This window comes from Mustela nivalis (assembly GCF_964662115.1).
Source record: "Mustela nivalis genome assembly, chromosome: 1".
Classification (NCBI taxonomy): Eukaryota; Metazoa; Chordata; class Mammalia; order Carnivora; family Mustelidae; genus Mustela; species Mustela nivalis.
In genome coordinates this window covers 8,934,710-8,956,018 of record NC_139020.1, presented here as the reverse complement: position 1 = coordinate 8,956,018, position 21,309 = coordinate 8,934,710, and the positions used below count along the sequence as shown (strand labels likewise).

General features: G+C 42.1%; 1 protein-coding gene across 6 annotated transcripts in view; it reads right to left on the bottom strand.

The window, feature by feature from the left end:
• SETD4 (SET domain containing 4) overlaps positions 1–21,309 on the bottom strand; it is a 63,395-nt gene that overhangs the window by 28,881 nt on the left and 13,205 nt on the right. For 3 of the 6 annotated variants that reach the window (XR_014309475.1, XM_082722867.1, XM_082722866.1), the window contains exons 5-11: positions 19,642–19,730; positions 17,462–17,891; positions 15,242–15,416; positions 13,457–13,538; positions 12,086–12,166; positions 9,424–9,547; positions 8,458–8,588 (exon numbers count right to left, since the gene is read on the bottom strand). Coding sequence is in view for 3 of the 6 variants with exons in the window: in XM_082722867.1 (XP_082578993.1) it covers positions 8,458–8,588; positions 9,424–9,547; positions 12,086–12,166; positions 13,457–13,538; positions 15,242–15,416; positions 17,462–17,891; positions 19,642–19,730 (1,112 nt within the window). In the remaining 3 variants the exon portion in view is untranslated. Of the gene's footprint in view, positions 1–8,339; positions 8,589–9,423; positions 9,548–12,085; positions 12,167–13,456; positions 13,539–15,241; positions 15,417–17,461; positions 17,892–19,641; positions 19,731–21,309 lie in introns of those variants that run through there. The other 3 variants (XR_014309476.1, XR_014309477.1, XM_082722868.1) reach the window with 3 other exon arrangements.

Sequence of the window (21,309 nt, the reverse complement as noted above, 5' to 3'; positions counted from 1 at the left end):
CGATAAAGAAGAGTAAGGGGCGGAGCAAGAAGGCAGAGGAGTAGGAGACTGAGATATCATCAGGTCCCAGGAGTTCAGCTAGGTAGTTATCAAACCATTCTGAACACCTACAAACTCAACGGGAGACAGAAGAGAAGAAGAGCAGCAATTCTAGGAACAGTAAATCAACCACTTTCCGGAAGGTAGGACGTTTGGAGAAATGAATCCGAAGCAATGGGAAGATAGACCGCTGGGGGAGGGGTCTGTTCCTGGCAAGCTGTGGAACAGCGGAGCACAAAATCAGAACTTTTAGAAGTCTGCTCCACTGAGGGACGTCGCTCCAGAGGCTAAGCAGGGGTGGAGCCCTCTTGGAGACAGTGTGATCTCAGGACCCGTGGAGTCACAGAAAGACCGGGGGTGTCTGAGTATGGCAAAGCTCCCAGGTATTGGAGCAGGGAACTCGGCTGCAGAAACATAGCCAAGGATGGGGGGGCGGGGAGGGGTCTCAGCTCAGGGTTACCTTAAACTGTGATCCAAGGCACAGTCGGGCCACTGCTCTTCAAGCAGGGACCCCACAAGTGGAAGATCTAGAGAGACCTTCTCTTTCCTCCTCTAAGCAGAGTGGCATGGGAGTGAGTGGCAGGAATCTGGTGGGTTTGGAGACTCCAAACAGGGCTTTGTGCCAGAGACAGAAATGCTCAGTCACAGGCCAGGTAGGCTCTAAGTGCAGCTGGAGGCCACGGAGGCGGGAGAGATTGACTGTTTTTCTCTGACAGCGCACTGAGGAGTGGGGCCCTGAGCTCTCAGTTCCTCCAGGCCAGAGTCTGGGAGGCCACCATTTTCATTCCCGTCCTCCAAAGCTGTACGGAAAGCATTTAGGGAACAAAAGCTACCAAGAGCAAACCCAAGCAGATTGCTTAGCCTGGCCCCTGGCAAGGGTGGTGCAATTCCACCTCGGGCAAAGACAACTGAGAATCACTGCAACGGCCCCTCCCCAAGGAGATCAGCAAGAACATCCAGCCAGGACCAAGCTCACCAATCAAGGAGAACAGCGGAAATCCAGAGCTGGGGAGAAGTAACACATAGACTTCATCCCATGAATTTTATCCCATGATCCTTTAATCTTTCAAAGTTAAATTTTTCAAATTTTATTTTTTTCTTATTCTATTTTAGTTTTTCCTCTCTCCTATTTTAATGTTTTTTAACTATTTTATCTTATCAGTATCTTTTTAAAATCCTTTTTAAATTTCATTTAGTCACATTTTATCCCTTCATTGTAAATACCCTTATTATTTATAAACATATAGGAGTTTTTTTTTTCTTTTAAAATTGTGGCATACAATTTCTTCCAATAGATCAAAATACACCCTGAATCTAGTGCCTAGCTTTATTCTAGTCTCCAGCCTCAATCACAGTCTTTCTCTTTTTTTCTTTTTTCAACCAACTTCTTATCAATTCCTTTCTTAGAATCCTTTTTAATTTTTATCTTTAGAGTCATATTTCATACCTTCATTGTGTTCACCCTTATTTTTGTGTATATATAGAAGTTTTTCTACCTTTAAAATTTTGGTAGGTAGTTTCTTCTAACAGAACAAAATACAACCAAAATCACGTGTGTGTCTCTGTTCTACTCCCCAGTCTTATATATAGATATAGATATAGATATAGATATAGATATAGATATAGATATAGATATAGATTGATAGATATTATATATATATATACTATATAACATATAATATAATACACACACACATACACGCACACTTTTTTTTTTCTTATTTTCCCCCTTTCTTCTCCCCCCTGCCCAAGTTTCAGGTCTCTTCTGATTTGATTAGTGGTTATTTTTCTAGGGTTGCTGCTACCCTTTTAGCATTTTGTTCTCATTCATATATTTTATCTGGATAAAATGACAAGGCGGAAAAACTCACCACAAAAAAAAGAACAAGAGGCAGTACCAACAACTAGGGACCTAATCAATATGGACATTAATAATGTGTCGGAACTAGAGTTCAGAATGACGAATACCAAGGTGCTAGCGGGGCTTGGTAAAAGCATGGAAGATATTAGAGAATCCCTTTCTGGAGAAATACAAGAACTAAAATCTAACTAAACTGAAATCAAAAAAGCTATTAATGAGATGAGATAAAAAATGGAGGCTCTTACTGCTTAAGTATATGAGGCAGAAGAGAGAATTAGTGATATAGAAGACCAAATGATAGAGGATAAAGAAGCTGAGCAAAAGAGACACAGCTACTGGACCAGGAGGGGAGAATTCAAAAGATAAGTGATACTATAAGATGAAACAATATTAGAATAATTGGGATCTCAGAAGAAGAAAGAGAGAGGGAGCAGAAGGTATAATGGAAAAAGTTATAGCAGAGAATTTCCCTAATATGGCAAAGAGAACAAGCATCAAAATCCAGAAGGCACAGAGAATTTCCTTCAAACTCAGTAAAAATAGGTCCATACCCCGTCATCTAATAGTAAAACTTACAAGTCTCAGTGACAAAGAGAAAATCCTGAAAGCAGCTTGGGACAAGAGGTCTGTAACATACAACGGTAGAAATACTAGACGGGCAGCAGACCTATCCACAGAGACCTGGCAGGCCAGAAAGGACTGGCATGATATATTCAGAGCACTAAACGAAAAAATATGCAGCCAATACTATATATATCCAGCTAGGCTGTCACTGAAAATAAAAGGAAAGATAAAGGGCTTCCAGGACAAACAAAAATTAAAAGAATTTACAACCACCAAGGCAGCCCTACAGGAAATATTGAAAGGGGTCCTCTAAGCAAAGAGAGAGCATGAAAGTAGTAGACCAGAAAGGAACAGAGACAATATACAGTAACAGTCACTTTACAAGCAATACTATGGCACTAAATTCGTATCTCTCAATAGTTACCCTGAATATAAATGGGCTAAGTGCCCCAATCAAAAGACATAGGGTATCAGAATGGGATTAAAAAAAAACAAGACCTGGGGCACCTGGGTGGCTCAGTGGGTTAAGCCGCTGCCTTCGGCTCAGGTCATGATCTCAGGGTCATGGGATCGAGTCCCACATCCGGCTCTCTGCTCAGCAGGGAGTCTGCTTCCTTCTCTCTCTCTGCCTGCCTCTCAGTGTACTTGTAATTTCTCTCTGTCAAATAAATAAATAAAATCTTTAAAAAAAAAAAAAAAAAAAAAAAAAAAAAAAAAACAAGACCCATCGATATGCTGTCTACAAAAAACTCAATTAAGACCCAAAGACACCGCCAGATTGAAGGTGAGGGAGTGGAAAACAATTTACCATGCTAATAGACATCAAAAGAAAGTTGGGGTGGCGATCTTTATAAAAGATAAATGAGATTTTACTCCAAAGACTATAAGAGATAAGGAAGGATGCTATACCCTACTTATAGGGTCTGTCCAACAAGATCTAAAAATTTTAAATATCTATGCCCCTAACATAGGAGCAGCCAATTACATAAACCAATTAATAACAAAATTAAAGAAACACGTCAACAATAATACAATAATAGTAGGGGACTTTAACACACCCCCCTCACTGAAATGGACAAATCATCTAAGCAAATGATCAACAAGGAAATAAAAGCATTAAATGACACACCGGTCCAGATGGACATCAGGTAGATATATTAAGAACATTTCATCCAAAAACAATAGAATACACATTCTTCTCTAGTGCACATGGAACATTCTCCAGAACAGATCACATTCTGGGTCACAAATCAGGTCTCAACTGGTACCAAAAGATTGGGATCATTCCCTGCATATTTTCAGACCACAATGCTCTGAAGCTAGAACTCAAACACAAGAGAAACATTGGAAAGAACTCAAATACATGGAAGCTACAGAGCACCCTACTAAAGAATGAATGGGTCAACCAGGAAATTAAAGAAGAATTGAAAAAATTCATGGAAACAAGTGAAAATGAAAACACAACTGTTCAAAATCTGTGGGGCACATCAAAGGCAGTCCTGAGAGGAAAGTATATAGCAATATAAGCCTTTCTCATGAAACAAGAAAGGTCTCAAGTACACAACCTACACCTACACACCTATATAACCCTATACCTAAAGAAGCTGGAGAAGGAACAGCAAAGAAAACCTAAACCCAGCAGGAGAAGAGAAATAATAAAGATCAGAACAGAAATCAATGAAATAGAAACCAAAAGAACAGTAGAACAAATCAATGAAACTAGGAGCTGGTTCTTTGAAAGAATTAATAAGATTGATAAACCCCTGGCCAGACTTATCAAAAAGAAAAGAGAAAGGACTCAAATTAATTAAAATCATGAATGAAGAGGAGAGATCACAACCAACACCAAAGAAATATAAACAATTATAAGAACATATTATGGGCAACTATATGCCAGCAAATTTGACAATATGGAAGAAATGGATACATTCCTAGAGACATAGAAACTACCAAAACTGAACCAGGAAGAAACAGAAAACCTGAACAGACCCATAACCAGTAAGAAGATTGAAGAAGCCATCAAAAATTTCCCAACAAACAAGAGCCCAGGGCCAGACAGCTTCCCAGGGAAGAACATTTAAAGAAGAATTAATACCTAGTCTTCTGAAACTGTTCCAAAAAGTAGAAATGGAAGGAAAACTTGCAAACTCATTTGATGAGCATTACCTTGATCCCAAAACCAGAGAAAGACCCCATCAAAAAGGAGAATTACAGACTAATATCCTTCACGAATACGGACGCAAAAATTCTCACTAAAATACTAGCCAATAGGATCCAACAGTACATTAAAAAGATTATTCACCATGACCATAAGATACCTAGGTATAAACCTAACCAAAGAGGCAAAAAATCTATACTCATAAAACTATAAAGTACTCATGAAAGAAATTGAGGAAGACACAAAGAAATGGAAAAACGTTCCATGCCCATGGGCTGGAAGAACAAATATTGTGAAAATGTCTATGCTACCTAAAGCAATCTACACATTTAATGCAATCTGTATCAAAATACCATCAATTTAAAAACAAAAAAAAATTTAGGATCTAATATAATATTTCAAGGGTGAAAAACAAAACAAAACAAAATACCATCAATTTTTTTTCAAAGAAATGGAACAAATAATCTTAAAATTCATATGAAACCAGAAAAGACCCTGAATGGCCAGAGGAATGTTGAAAAAGAAAACCAAAGTTGGCGGCATTAAAATCCCACACTTCAGGCTCTATTACAAAGCTGTCATCATCAAGACAGCAGGGTACTGGCACTAAAACAGACACGTAGATCAATGGAACAGACTAGAGAGCCTAGAAATAGACCCTCAACTCTATGGTCAACTAATCTTCAAAAAAGCAGGAAGAATGTCCAATGGAAAAAAGATAGTCTCTTCAACAAATGGTGTTGGGAAAATTGGACAGCCACATGCAGAAAAATGAAACTGGACCATTTCCTTATACCACACAAAAATAGGCTCAAAATGGATGAAAGACCTCAATGTGAGACAGGAATTCATCAAAATCCTTGAGGAGAACACAGGCAGCAACTTCTCCGACCTCAGCCACAGCAACTTCTTCCTAGAAATATCACCAAAAGCAGGGAAACAAGGGCAAAAATGAACTACTGGGATTTCATCAAGATCAAAAGCTTTTGCACAGCAAAGGAAGCAGTCAACAAAGCCAAAAGACAACTAACAGAATGGGAGAAAATATTTGCAAATAACATATTGGGTAAAGAGCTAGTATCCAAAACCTATAAAGAACTTATCAAACTCAACACCCAAAGAACAAATAATCCAATCAAGAAATGGGCAGAAGACATCCAAATGGCCAACAAACATATGAAAAAGTCCTCAACATCACTTGGCATCAGAGAAATACAAATCAAAACCACAGTGAGATACCACCTCACACAGTCAGAATGGCTAAAATTAACAAGTTGGGAAACGACAGATGTTGGCAAGGATGCGGAGAAAGGGGAACCCTCCTACACTGTTGGTGGGAATGCAAGCTGGTGCAGTCACTCTGGAAAACAGTATGGCGCTCTGCAAAAAGTTGAAAATAGAGCTACCCTATGACCCAGCAAACGCACTACTGAGTATTAACCCTAAAGATACAAATGTAGTGATCCGAAGGGGCATGTACACACAGATGTTTATAGCAGCAATGTCCACAATAGCCAAACTATGGAAAGAACCTAGATTCCATCAACAGATGAATGGATAAAGAAGATGTGGTATGTATATACAATGGAATACCATGCAGCCATCAAAAGAAATGAAATCTTGTCATTTGCAACAACGTGGATGGAACTAGAGGATATCATGCTGAGCGAAATAAGTCAAGCAGAGAAAGTCAATCATCATATGATCTCTCTGATATGAGGCATTTGAAAGGCAGAGTGAGGAGGGGTTGGATGGTAGGGAAGGAAAAAATAAAGATGGGATCAGGAGGGAGACAAATCATAAGAGACTCTTAATCTCATGAAACAAACTGAGGGTTGCTGGGGGTGGGGGAGTAGGGATAGTAGTGGGGTTATGGACACTGGGGAGGGTACGTACTATGATGAGTGCTGCAAAATGTGTAAGCATGATGATTCACAGACCTGTACCCAAATAATACATGTTAATTAAAAAAAAAAAAAAGACAAGATTAAGGATGGAAGTTCACATATAACCACGGCTTTAAGGCAGTTCACGTACACGGAACCCCAGAATCAAGCACACATCCCCACTGAGGTGGAGCTGTGCCAGGCTCCCCGACTAGTACACTGAAGCCCACTGAAATGGAGGTGACAGGCCCATAGGTGTAAACCAGATCCCCATGTCAGGACAGCACGGTACACCCTAGACAAAAACACACCCAACCTATGGACCCTGGTCCCTCTGAGGGCAGGGTGTGAGGGCATTTTCACTGTAGCACACACTAGACATAGCATCTTGGGCAGTTTCTTCAGGATAACTATGAGGCTTAAATAAAACACTGCACACCAAGGCCTGAGCACATCGCCTCACATCCAGCAATGCTAGTATTTAATTAATGTTATTGTCTTATGTTTCAATCGTAGTCCAGTTTTTATGACAGGTATATATTTGCTTCTGTGATATATAACACCAGTGGACTTCCTCACAGTGGTCCTGAATGTTCACTGACAGACATGAGAGCACTATGAAAAGTGTAAATACCGAGCCAAGATCTAAAAAGTACTAATTAGGGGGGCCTGGGTGGCTCAGTGGATTAAGCCTCTGCCTTCAGCATCGGGCTCTCTGCTCAGCAGGAAGCCTGCCTCCACCTCTCTCTCTGCCTGCCTCTCTGCCTACTTGTAATCTCTACTTGTGATTTGTTTTATTAAATAAAATAAATAAATAAAATAATAAAATAAAAAGTACTAATTACTACATGTTTTTATATAAAAACCATTCCTGGAGGGAAGTTGATAGCCTCAAATATTTTTAAAGGAAAAAAAGGCAGGGCATAAAGACTCTTAATTAAAAATGTCCAACTGAGCCCCAAAATTCATCTCCTATTCCTCCCAAACTCCCACTAAAATGGCAGAAAAGCAGCAGAATAAGAGTTAAACACCCACGGGAAAAAGAATGGATAAGGGACATATCTAATAAGAGATTCAAACACATACTGGAAAACTGCCAACAAAGAGAGGTCTGCTAAGGCAGGCCCTGCTCTCTCCTGTATTTAATGACCGAACTTTCATTCTGTAACAAATCAGAGACAGACAGTGCCCCGACTGTCCCTCCCACTACCGATTCCCTGGTCCCTAGTCAGTGAGGCCAACAAGGGGAGAGGCAGCATCTCCTGGGGCCTCTGGGGACGTGTCCCAGCCGCTTAGCCTTTCCACTGGGTCGGGGGTCAGAGCTGATATACAGGGCGTCCACCCCCATTCCTGCCCAACAATCTCCTTTCCAGACTGGAAATCAGAACCGAAAAACATGGTGTGGTTTGCTCCAGTTCAGTGCAGCTGGGGGTAACGCCCCGCTGAGACCCCGGCCAGCCCCGCACTCCCCATACTCCCCAATCAAAGCACCCACCGCCAGCTCATCCCTAAACCTTTTACAGGCGCTGAGGCAGGGGGGAGGTAGGACACCGAGTGGGAGGCCCCACACAGAGCCCTCACAGCCCCCTCTCTCCTTACAGTGCGGGGCCTTCCTCCTCCTTCCCGCAGGACTGCGGTCCGTTTTGAGCATATCAGAGGCACTGCGAGGACGGCACATCCATCTCCACGCACTGCTCCAGAATCCGCAGAGCCTGCCCTGCCCCCCCACCCCCTCCACCTCCCCAACAGCCCCCCCTCTGCAGATACCCTTCAAAGCCTGAGAAGCAGCCACCGCTCCACCCCACAAACAAAGAAAGCAAAAGAAGTAGGATTCAGTAAACAATTGTTTAATAGAAACCATTCACTGACTATAAATGATTCTATACAAAATAAATCTTTGTTTGTCACACCCACCACAGGAGGTGACCCAACGCATTAGGTGAAGTTACCTAAAGGGCGTTTGCAAACTGTTTAGAATCTCAGCAGAGGCCTGCAGAATCTTTAGCTCTTCTGTCCACAGTGTTTCTACCAAAGTTAGTTGGTTTAGCAAAGCCACTTCTTCATCTTTCATATGAGAAACCTGGAAAGTATTTTAAAATTAATTTTTTACTGTAGTAAAATATAAACAAACATAAAATTTACCATTATGAGCACTTTTCCATGTACAGTTCAATGGCATTAAATGCACTCTAAGTGTTATGTAACTGTCACCATTAAGTGTCCCCAGGAGTCCTTCAACGTCTCTAACAGAAACTTTGCACCCATTACACTCAAACCCCATTCCCCTCACCCTCAGCCCCTGGGAACCTCTACTCTACTTTCTGTCCCTATGAGTTTGCCTATGCTGGACAGTGGAATCATACAACGTTCTTCTTCTTGTATTCTGGTTTATTTTACTGAGCATTATGTCTTGAAGGTTCATTAAAATTATTTTTCAATCTCAGTAATGTTTTCATTAAAATGAGCTGGTTTCTCAGGGCACCTGGGTGGCTCAGTTGGTAAAACTGCCTGCCTTCAGCTTAGATCACGATCCCAGGGTCCTGGGATCAAGCCCCACTAGGGCTCCCTGCTCAGCAGGGAGTCTGCTTATCCCTCTGCCCCTCCCCCTGCTCATTCTCTCTCTCCCTATCTCAAATAAATAAAATCTTTTTAAAAAAAGATTTTTAAAAATCTTTTAAAATTAAAATAAATTTAAAATTATACTTAAAATTAAAATGCAATCTTTTTGAAAAAATATTTCCCATTTAATGAAAACAACTACTAAATAGAAATATTTTTTAAAGTACTTGAAAATTCATGCAATAATTTTACCTACTGAATCTATAAGCACAATGTTAACAGTCAAAAAACCCAGAAATTACATCAACATTCATCTATTTAAGGCATCAAAAGAATGCAGTATTCTAGAAACATACCTTTTGCAGCATAGCATTGGTTTCCTCTATGAAATAATGGCATATTTCCTGGGCTATGACCAAACTTCTCTTCTCATTTGTATCTGAAATGATTTCCCCAAGAAGTATTTTTTTCCAGCATGTACTAAAACCAAATTGTTCAATAAGGTAATGTCAGCAGGCTCTCAAAAGGTAAAGGCTTTTTACACTTCAACATAACACTTCTCCAATTTTTCCAGAAGCATAATAAACCCATTCCGTTAGCACATTCCCTGAAAGCATCTAGCACATGCAGCTCCTGTTGCAGCAGACAAGGTACAGAAGGAGGAGAAACAACTGATAGTAAGAATCAAGGGGACTGACGCTTTGTAGGGAGGGACTGAATCTGATTATCGCTGCAACTGTGTCAGGCACGCGAGTGAGTGCGACATGTCCACCAGGCATGGACACAGAACAGAAGACGGAGGTGACTTCCATCCTTAGACACAAGGACTAAGGCTGAGGAGCAAAGACGGTAGAACTTTCCTTTTCTTCAAGTGACAGTCGTTTCTAAACTACGGCAAACTGAAGAGAACACATTTCACAAGGTAAAAGGCTCTGGAGATGGAAAGAGGAATGGAGAGTGAAGGCCTTCTGTGCATGGAGGTCATTCCCGTTTTACACTGTGAAAATACGCAGGAAATGCGGTTCCAGGGGCACGTGGGGCCAATTCCCTTCAGGCAGAGGAGTAGAAGTGTTGCAGGGTAAGCGAGAGGGAGCCACAGCAAGATGCCGAGCCAGACAAGGGCAGAGCCAAAACCACGAGCTGGCAAGAAGCACTAAGCAGAGCGGAAGAGGGTGAAGGAATAAATTCTGGATGCCGAGAGTCCAAAGCGGAATGGCTTAGGAGGGGAAAGATAAAGTGAAAATTGCCCCATCAGAGTGGAAGTATACAGATGTCACTTAGAAATTCAGGACAGCTCATAAGCCATGGAGAAGTCTGACAAGTCTTCAGCCTCAGAAACAATGGAAACCTCAGGAATAGCTAAGTTCTCAGGGAAGAAAAGAAGGAAGGAAATCACTATCTGCCCAGCACGGGGTTTCCTATAAAACAATTATCTAATTAACTCTTCACAATTACCTAGTAGAGAAGGCATTTAGTATCCCCAAGTTTGACACAAACTAAGACTTGGGAATGGTAAGGAACTCACTCTAGGTGACAAAGCTAAGGAGAGGCAGAAACCGCATGCGAACAACATTCGGCCAAACCGCCACCTGTTCTGCCACATCACTCCAGACTGAAGGAGGAACTCAAAGAGGGAGGAAAAGGGGCCTCGGGGTGTCCTCTCAGAACCTCTGCCATGAAGGATTTACAGAACCTTACAAGGGCACACCGGAGAGGAAATACAAGGTTAAGATGAACGGACAGTGGAAACAAGACCAAAGGACAGGTGAACGGAGGAAGGGTCAAATAAACCAGGATAAAGTGCGCGCCTTAAAACCCTGCATGTCTGGACAGGCCACAAATCTGCCACTGAGTTTTCTAGCAAACCACAGAGAAAACTATCAGATATAGAATCCACAGCGGCTGTAAGATAAAAACACACCATCTGCTGAGAATAAACACAACTATTTCTGGGGTTGAGATGAGGAAGTCATTTTTTTCTCTGAGTCCTTACAGCAGAAGAGGTAAGCATTATCCCGACAAGAGTTACTCAATGAGCGCCAAATACTTCGAGGCCCTGTTCCAAGGGCTAACTCTATGCATTAGCTCCTTTAGTCCCTCCCAACTGCTGGAGGAAGGGGTCAGTATCCTCAGCAACTCCTCCTTTCCTATGGTTCCTCTCATGTGAGCCTTTGCAAAGCAATGCACCCAGGCTGAAGAAGTCCCTGCACTGTGCAGTGGACAGTCCTTTCCACGCTGGGGGAGGAACCGGCAGCCTCAAGGTAACATTAAGGAGCCTAACCAAGACGTGTGTCTCCACCCGGGCTTCCCCTCTACCTGCCTTCCCCATGGAAACTTCCAGGCCTCTCCTTTAGCAGGGGGCTGGATCTGCGCACTGTGGCGGAACCAGAGCGGAGGAGCTGTTTGCCCAAAGACAAAACTTGCTACTCCGGACTTCCCCTTTGAACAGTGCCAAGGCTCACATTTTTTAAAAATATTTACTCTATGAAAAGAAATACATATATTTATTCTAGAGTTTCCTGAGGGGTTTGGTCAGTTGGGCATCTGACTGTTGATTTCAGCTCAGGTCGTGCATGATCTCAGCATCCTGAGCTGAAGCTTGTGTCAGGCTCCACAGAGCTTGCTTGAGATTCTCTCTCCCCCTCTCCTTCTGCTCCTCCCCCACTCGCATGTCACATGAGCATTCACCCTCTCAAATAAATAAATAAATAAATAAAATCTTTTTTAAAAAATCAACTCTCAACAACTGCAGGTCACCAGGGAAAAAAATACCTGAAAATAAAAAGTTCTCAGGGTCATGTATTCTGATTTTGACTCTAAAGCCAGATTCCAGAAATGGTAAAAACTTAAAAGTGAAATGCTCAGGACATGGGCAAGTTCCCTAAAGAATCAGCCTCCCGTTATACGATGGCATTCCTTTCCCCTCCCAGGCTGGGTATTGGAGTGTACGCCAAGAGAAGCCCCAAGGTTATATACAGGTTGTAACTACAGCTCACAACCAACACAGACAACACTTACAATTCTTCAGCCTCCAGACATAACAACTTAAGAGCTGTGAGTAACCTCCAAGATGGTCCATCCCATCCAAATGTTAAATTTCTAAAGCATAAAAACAAATAAGAACACACCAGTCACTTCAGTACCCCATGACACCGTGGCAAATGGCTGAAGAGCCAAACACTTTCTGAAGGGCTAAACTAATATTATGTAACTTGTGTCTTGGTCACAAAGGCAAAAGAGAAAATTAAGTCTGCAAATACTTAAGAACAAAGCCAGAGCAGGAAAAAAAAAAAAAAAAATCATTTCTGTTTAAAAAGAAAATGTAGGGGCACCTGGGTGGCTCAGTGGGTTAAGCCTCTGCCTTAGGCTCGGGTCATGGTCTCAGGGTCCTGGGATCAAGCCCCACATCGGGCTCTCTGCTCAGCATGGAGCCTATTTTCCCCAATCTCTCTGCATGCTGCTCTGCCTACCTGTGCTCTGTCAAATAAATAAAATCTTAAAAAAAAAAAAAAAAAAGTAAAAGGGGAGCAGGGGTGGCTCAGGTGATTAAAGGTCTGCCTTCAGTCCAGGTCATGATCCCGGGGAGTCCTGGGATCAAGCCTCACATCGGCATGCCCCCTGCTTAGTGGAGAGCCTGCCCCTCCTTCTGCTCCCTCTCCCTCTCTCTCTCAAATAAGTCTTTAAGTTAAAAAAAAAAAAAAAAAAAAAAAGGCGGGGGGTGGAAATAAAAAAACAACTTTCCCACTAATTTCAGTAAGGAGCTACAATCTGGTTGAGGAAGCCAGAGGAAGAGGGTCAGTGCCACAGGTCCCAGGGAGATGAAAGATGAAGAATCAGAGCTCCCTGGGCACCAAACAAATGGTAACCACCACAGCCAGAGTGCCCTCACACTGCTGCTGGAACCATGTAAAACTTCATTTTATTTAGAGAAGAAAATCTGAGAGAGTCTCCACTTGGCATGGAATCACCCAGCCAACACCCGCAGTCCTGCACCCTAAGTGCCTACACCATGTTACTGAGTGACTGACCAAGAGCTAGCCTGGCCTGCAGGAGCCCAATGCCATCCCACTGACCATGTATTGGAGACAAACACCGGGACACCAGGCTACCAATCCATACAAACAGGGCTTATACAAACAGGGCTTTCTTTTAGTACAATAATACTTCAACTTTGTATCTTATGTCCTCAAGTAAGTTTCTTGAAAAGTATCTTTACACTTTTTGTGTCCCCCACATGAAGCACAATTTACTACACATAGTAAATGCTCAATAAATACCTACCTGTCAACTGATACAGTCTGGATGTATCTCGTATCTCTAGAAATGCTACCTCAATTTTCTTACCAGTTTCCTGAAGAAATAATTTTAAGAGACAGAGAAAATACTTACTCTATAAAGTCATGATCCTTCAAAATGGAAATCTTCTTGTTCATTTGTTTATCTGTTGATGGAAGATATTTAACAAGTAGATCTACAAAAAGAAAAAAAAAGGAAACAGAAAAAGGAAATTTAGGGTGTCATCAGACAAAAGTGTGGGCCTTCTATAATTACTTTCCCTTCCACCCACAATCAAGACATGTGTGTTGTGCATTAACTGATGAACCATTGAACACTACATCAAAAACTAATGATGTATTACGCAGTGGCTAACTGAACATAATTTTAAAAAGAGTAAAATAAAAATTTCAAAAAAAAAGACATGTAAACACAGTTTTTCCTAATTCACACCAAAAAGCTCCAATCAAGTCCAAATCAAGATCTTTATTAACCCCTGGAAAGCTACAGAATTTCAGGGCAGGGACGAAAACACCCATCACCTCAACCCACATCCCCACATTCCCACTAAGCAAATCAACCCACAGACCTGGTAATTAAGACAGTGGCAGATGCAGGAAGTTAAACCCACTACCCACTACAAACATGAATAATTGTTTATAATGACGTTTCCAAAAGTCAGAATTCGAAACTGGGTATTAGTGATTATAATCATAAGCAATTAAAAGTGAACATGTAAAAATTAACAAAGCTTGTTGAGATAGCAGGGTAATGACTGATTTTTCTGTTTTTAAAAATCTCTTTTATATTTCTATGTCTTGGTTTTAAAAGTGTAAAAATAACTAAAATGTAAATTTTGTCCAAACTTTGCAAATCAGTATTTCATGGTCAACAATATTAAAATTATTCTGGTACCAGGAGGCTAATCTCAAAGCTAGTTGTCCAAGAGACCCAGCAAGGCCCAGTTTTTGCTTTTAATTTCTATTTTGAGAAATAACACTATTATTCTGCCTATAGGACCGAGTAGTTTCACCCTGAACAAGTTTCTACTTCATACAACTTATATTAAAACTACCCCAAATTATACAGTCAGTAAATCTCTAGCCATATTTCTACAAACTACTCCTCTGCTGCTTCAGGAGAAGGGGGAAAGAAACATTTTTCTATATACTGTTATTAATAGTATATTTGGAATTTCCACAGCATTAATTTAACAGCTAAATTCTTATTTTCAAAAATAGTAATACTGATGATGGCTAATTAGTAGGTCACAGAAAAACATAAATGAAATCAATATATCATCATGGCATTAACCTCCAAGACAATAACTATGTAATATATTTATCCCTGTCATAGCACCTCATACAAACTAGTAAGAGATACTAGACATGATCTTAGCCAAAAGGCTGAGAAGCAATCACACAGTAAATGCTTAAATTTAATTTTTTAAGTTTTTTGTTTCTCTAATCTATCCTGTATTTAGTGACAGTGATAATGTCTCAGAACAAAAGTTACCATTTCTTCCCATCTTTTTAATTATTAAAATATTACTATATTAATTGATTAGTAATATTAATATATTATATATTAAATGTTATATTATATTCATTTCCTCAGTGGTCTTTCTTTTCTCCCATTCTACTGTCTGACCTAATGCAACAACTTTTCTCAGCTCTTCCTTTCCTTGGTAGTGACCAGAGCCTTGTTTTTCACTTCAACATTCAATTTACATGGTCAGTGAGTGTCTTCCCCTACCTAGGGGAAAATAAATGATACACATTTTAAGGTTTTGCCATTTTTACTAAAACTTTAAAAAATCCACATCCTCAGATGGCATTAAAAAAAAAAAAAAAAAAAAAAGGACTGTATCTTCGTAGTAAGAACAAAGCTGCTTCCAACCTGCTGAGACATAAACACAAGCATGAGGATTCTGGATGGACACGAATCCGTATTCCAGGAGCAGCCGCTGGTTATCATGGGGGCCATAGCAGATGAACACCTGTTCATGTTTCCTGCAGCCTGAAGCCGTTCTGACTTCATAACAGCGAGTTTCCTCATTAAATGCTGCTTTTACCTAGGCAAAAAAAATCATTAACGATTTTTTTAAAGCCAAGCATAAAACTGAAAATATTAAGTTTGCTGTATTAAAGTCAGATGCAGCTTTCAAACTCTCATCACAGTGTGAATTCAACCACATGTGGGAACATGCCGGCCCTGCACTTGGGGCTCCTGGGTGTCTCCACGTCCCCGCTCAGTGAGGGGGAGGTGGCCTGCCCAAGGGCTCTCAGGATGGCCAGATGCAGGACACGTGAAAGCGGACAGGTACGCCAGAGAGTGGTTCACTAGTCACATATACAGCCTAGGTAAGGACACCCCAGCCACACAGGGGCTACGCTTGGGAACTGTGGGACCTGCAGGAGCCACAGGAAGCAGGCTCGGGAGTAGAAGGAAGTGACCCCGTCTCGTGCGGGGAGATGTGAGCGCTCGCGTGAAGAGGCAGACAGGAAGAAGAAACCATTAGGCTGAGGGCCGGGTGATGGGGCCTTTCCCTCTGGGTTGGGGGCATATCCAGGGAGAGCAGAGGAACTCACAGTCAGACCCCTGGGGCCCTGTGATGCCCAAAGATGTCAAGGCAACACATGAATTTCAGGCCTCACGATACACAGCGTTCGGGCAGCAGGATACTGATTGACACAATGATAGGGATTTTGTGACAGTTCTGTTAGTTAACAGACTGCAGAGGAAAGAACCAAGATGATCCACCTGCCCTCCACACTGAGGAGGGTCCAAGAGCTGAGGCCGCCACACTCCACAGTAAAACCCAGTGAGGACGAGGAGGAGGAACCGGGCTGAAATTCTCAGCTTGCAACATCAACAGACTAGGGCCACGGTTTCAAGTTACTTGCCAAAAGCAGGAGGTAATGCGCTTTAGACCAAGGGCCTATGCGCTTTTTTCCATAAAGGGCCAACGAGCAAGTAATTTAGGCTCTGCCGGGGCCACTGGGCCACATACCCACAGGCTGTAGTTTGTGGGGCCCCTATGAAGGCTGTCGAATCACTGGCTTAGAGCACAAACGCACTAACAGCCCGATACAAATAAAGTCACCCCAGTGAGGACTGACTCAGCCCTGTGTCCAGCACCCGTTTACAGGCACGGCGCCGACATTAATTCATCAACATCAGCCACAGAAACAGCCATCAAACCTCCATCTCCTTTGCTGAATATTGTCAGAAATGCATCTTTCTCAACAGTAGCAAGCAGACAGGCAAGGAGACTGCCTCTGCCTGAGAAAGCACAGGACAGGCCTCCCTGTGCTCGCCTCGCACCAGTACGTGGGCTAGCCGGGGGCCATCCATCCTCTCCAGGCGGGGTGCAGTACGAAGAGAAGAGCGTGAGCAAGGGCCCAGCCAGTGTACCTCTAACAGACCCTGACAGGTTACAGGTGAGCTGACATAGGGACACCTTTGCCCTCAAAGCCAGGCACCTACCTCAGCATGCCTACCCTAAGTCGTCACCTTTATGTGCGATTCGGGAAAGAGCTGCAGACGAGCTCTCTGACTATCTCCCAAAGAGGGATTCTGTAATGTTTCCCAGACTCCTTTTCCCCACAAATATTCATCCATTCAGCAAAGGTTTATCAAGTCTTTACTAGGTGCCTGACCCGCAACTGGGTTACAGGGAGAAAAAGGCACAGTCTCTTCAAATCCTTACACAGCTCAGAGACGGAGACAACAAGTCAATCACTGATCACAGCAAAGACAGATACTGACAGCGATATCACCAGGTGTAAAAAGGAATGGGACAGGAGAGCAGTCAGGACTTTAGTCCCCATACTAGCCAAGAGGAAAGAGGACTTTGCACCAAAGCTGGGGGGTGAGGGGGTGCTGCTGGTTAAGGCTGTATCAAGGGATGTAGCTCTGCTGGCCTGGAAAGCAGAGTGGGAAAACAAAAGAACAGGATGCCAGAAAGGAAAAGGGGGCTGGGAGAAAAGTCAGAAAAATACCTGGTGGGGGTAGATTTCCCTAAAGCCAGCAACACCTCCCTCCGTGGTTTCAAAGTCAGGTTCTACACGCCAGAGTCCTTCCTATCAAACAGAACATGTTTGTCTTGTGTCTCACCTGGACATCTGGGCTGTGATTCAGCAGATCCAAGTACGGGGCGAGCGCGTAGGTGTCCGGCTCTGGAGAAAAGCATTTCCTCTGCCCATGCTTCATGTACACAGCTCTGGTGTTGACCGTGCACCAAGCCCACAGGAGGGCACTGTAGCTAAAAATGTTCTCAACAGCCTCAGAAAACAGAGGCTGCAGGGAAGAGAAAAAGTCTCTGGAGGAAGAAAAGAACCCCTGCACACGGGCTCTCTGCTCTTCAGCCTTTGCCTTCAAAGGTTCAGGAAATAGATTCACCACTTTTGGCTCCAAACATACGGGGCAGGTGTAGGCCTTTGGTAAAATGTCCAGGTAAGGCTTCCAGAGAGACTGGTCCCCAGCATGCTTTTCTGAAACTAAAAAGGTGCACAGAGCCAGAAGAGGAGATGGAGGAGGCTGGCACCTTTTAAAAAATACAAGCCAGATTAAAAGAATTACTTTTATTGAAAATATGGAATCAGCTAGAGACACAGGTATCCTAGTGGTTTGTTCTGCTCCCAGAGGGACTGTGGCCAAACTGCCAGCGCACGCCGAGCTTACTCCGTGCTCCAGGAGAGGGTTTTGCTTCCTCAAGACTTTCCTCTCCAGAGCGCATCCCACCGTAAATGCCCTAAGCAAGTCACACTGATGAGTGACAAGAGCTGTCTCACTACCCCAAGTTCCAGCTTTGTTTGCAAGAGAATCCTTTTTGCAAGCAACCTCTTTGTTTCTGACTTGGTTCTCCAATTTTAAAGCTTCTGCTCCAAGTTCACTTATTTTGCTTGGATAAAGGTATCAAACTTGGTGGGGGCAAAAACTGGTGGAAAAGAACCTATACCTGCCACACCCAATACAGTAACCACTGGGTACACGTAGTTATTTCAGTTTTAGTTATTCAAAATTAAGTAAAATTTAAAATTCAATTCCTCAGTCATGTAGGTCACTTTTCAAGTGTTCAACAGGCGTATGTGGTTAACGGCCACCACAGTGGACAGCACAGAGTGAAACATTTCTACTGCGAAAGTTCTACTGTGTGACACTAACCTAACAGAAAACTGAATCACCTCATTATATATTTGTTACAGTTCTAAAGTTTTAATTCCTAAATTTACCCACTCTATTAAAAATTACACACTGCGGTATTTTTGTTATCAATAAAAAGATTTCATGTTGCAGGAATCTTTTAGAAAAGTTTTCATTAAACCTTCAAAGTCCAGGGACGCCTGGGTGGCTCAGTTGGTTAAGCAGCTGCCTTCGGCTCAGGTCATGATCCCAGCGTCCTGGGATCGAGTCCCACATCGGGCTCCTTGCTCCACAGGGAGCCTGCTTCTCCCTCTGACTCTTCCTTCCACTCTGTCTGCCTGTGCTCGCTCTCACTCACTCTCTCTCTGACAAATAAATAAATAAAAATCTTAAAAAAAAAAAAAAAAACCTTCAAAGTCCAGATTCCTATACTGTGAAAATAGCCTGCTCAAAATTTCAGAATGACATAGAAAATGTTAATACTAAGAGCATCGCTGCTTTTACTCAGGCCAATAAAGATACATTTGCCCTCATAAAAACGTGCCAAGGAGATTAAAAGTCCAGAACTTAGATTCTGAGAAGAAACAATACAATCTTACAACCCTCATAATTTAGAAACCCCTTCTGCTACGGACCCCATTCAAGCTGTCCTCAGAAAGTTCCGCAGAACAAAGACCCACTATAACAAAAGCCAGAAAATAGTTCTTCTATTCTGGCCTCCTTTCTTCTACACTAAATAAAACTACACTTTCGTAACCTCAACAGCTCTTCGTAGTGGAGGGAGAGTTCGAGCAGATACAGTAAGGGTGAAAATAAGAGTATCGTGTGGAGCACAGGCTAGGAGGACTCGGGGCACTCAGGACGGCCATCTAGTCTCTCACTTTATCTTCATTTCCTAGTAAGTGATAGATGAGGATTCGAGCCCACATCCCAGGCAGCCTATTAAAACCCTTAAAAATGCAGCTTAAAATGAATTAAGAACACAACTTCGAAAACAGAGTAAACCTTCTGAATCACTTCAAACATGTATGAGGTATTCAAAGGGGCTCATCCTAACACACTATGCCTTACTTAAAGGACTTTATCTGCCAATGCTGCAGACTTTACAAGACAAGCACGTGCACCAGACAAGCGTGTGTATGTTCACTTACTTAGCAATGTACGTCCCTAAGTAGCTTCTAATCACTGTGTCCGTGGTGAGCAGGCAACTCTCGGGCAACGAAATAATCATCTGTCCCTCCTTACCAAAAAGAAAGTAAAGTTTAGAACACCTGCACTTTGAGAAGGACCTGTGTCCTGCAGTCCACAATTATCTACTAAGAACCCAGGATAACCCGACCATAGACACCAAAGAGCCCACCAACCATCTGGCTCCCAAGCCCGAGTCGGCGGATGCAGGCAAGTCTGCTCCAACAGCAGGTACTACAACCCCAACAAGAATGAAGGGTTCATTATACAACTGACATCCACTAGCAGTCAGCCCTTCACCAGAAAGGAATGTGGAAACTCTCTTGACAGATCCTATCACTACTTCACTTTCTTATACCAGGAAACAGTGTTATAGGAAATAGGCAGAAACCACTCAAAGTAACTCCATCTGGTGAAATCCATGTGTCCAGTGACTGCTCCCAGCAAACGCCTACTCTTCATATAACCTGTGCCAAAACAGACTAAGAAAAGGGCAGCCCAGCCAGCACAAGGGTCTCATTTTACCACATGCAAAAGTAGAGTTTTCAGTTCCTCCCACTGAGATAGAAACACAAAGAAAAATTAAGATGTCAAGTCACAGACACCAGAAACAAATAAAGCATTAAGAAGCCTAACGTTAATTAAGATCCCAGCTTCCATTGTAATTGGCATCTAAGTTGGTTAAATAATCTCAGCCAATAATCTTCTGGGTTCCATTTCTGGTTTCCTCATGTGTGAATCAAGATCAAGATGGACAATCACTATAGTCCCTTCCTGCTCCAACACTGCACAATTTTCTGATTTTAATAACCCACTTAATAAAATGTTCTATATCCTAACTACAGTAAACCTCTTGATTAACACTTACCAAACTGGATGCTTAAAATCTGTGCATTTCACCAGGCATAAAATATGTACCAGTTTTCAAAAAGTTTAACCAAAGATCATATTGGAAAGATGTGAAGCAACTGCCAATTATCATTTCATAATCTAAACAAAGACTACCTACATTTACTGCCATATACATGAGAAGTATATCTCCCCTCCCAAACAGAACACGATTATGTTTCCTCAAAAAATAAAAATAATTGCTGAGGGGAGGGGGTTTGGGAGAAGGGGGTGGGATTATGGACATTGGGGAGGGTATGTGCTTTGGTGAGTGCTGTGAAGTGTGTAAACCTGGTGATTCACAGACCTGTACCCCTGGGGATAAAAATATATGTTTATAAAAAAATAACAAATTAAAATACAAAATAAATAAATAAATAAATAAATAAAAATAAATAAATAAAAATATTGTATAATGTGACTGTACTTAATATTATTGAACTGTACACTCGAAAATGGCTAAGATAGTAAATTTCGTCATGTATGTTTTAAAATTATAAAGTTTTAGGGGTACGTGGCTGGCTCTGTCAGTTAAGTGGCGGCCCTCATGATTCCAGGGTCCCTGCTTAGCAGAGAACCTGCTTTCCTCTCTCCCCCGGCTTGCCGCTCTGCTTAGTTGTGCTCTCTATATCCCTGTCAAATTAATAAATAAAATCTTAAAAATAAATAAATAAATAAATAAAGTTTTAGATTTAAAAAGCAGCCCAAGAGAAATGGAACATTTAAAAGTACCATTCTTTAGG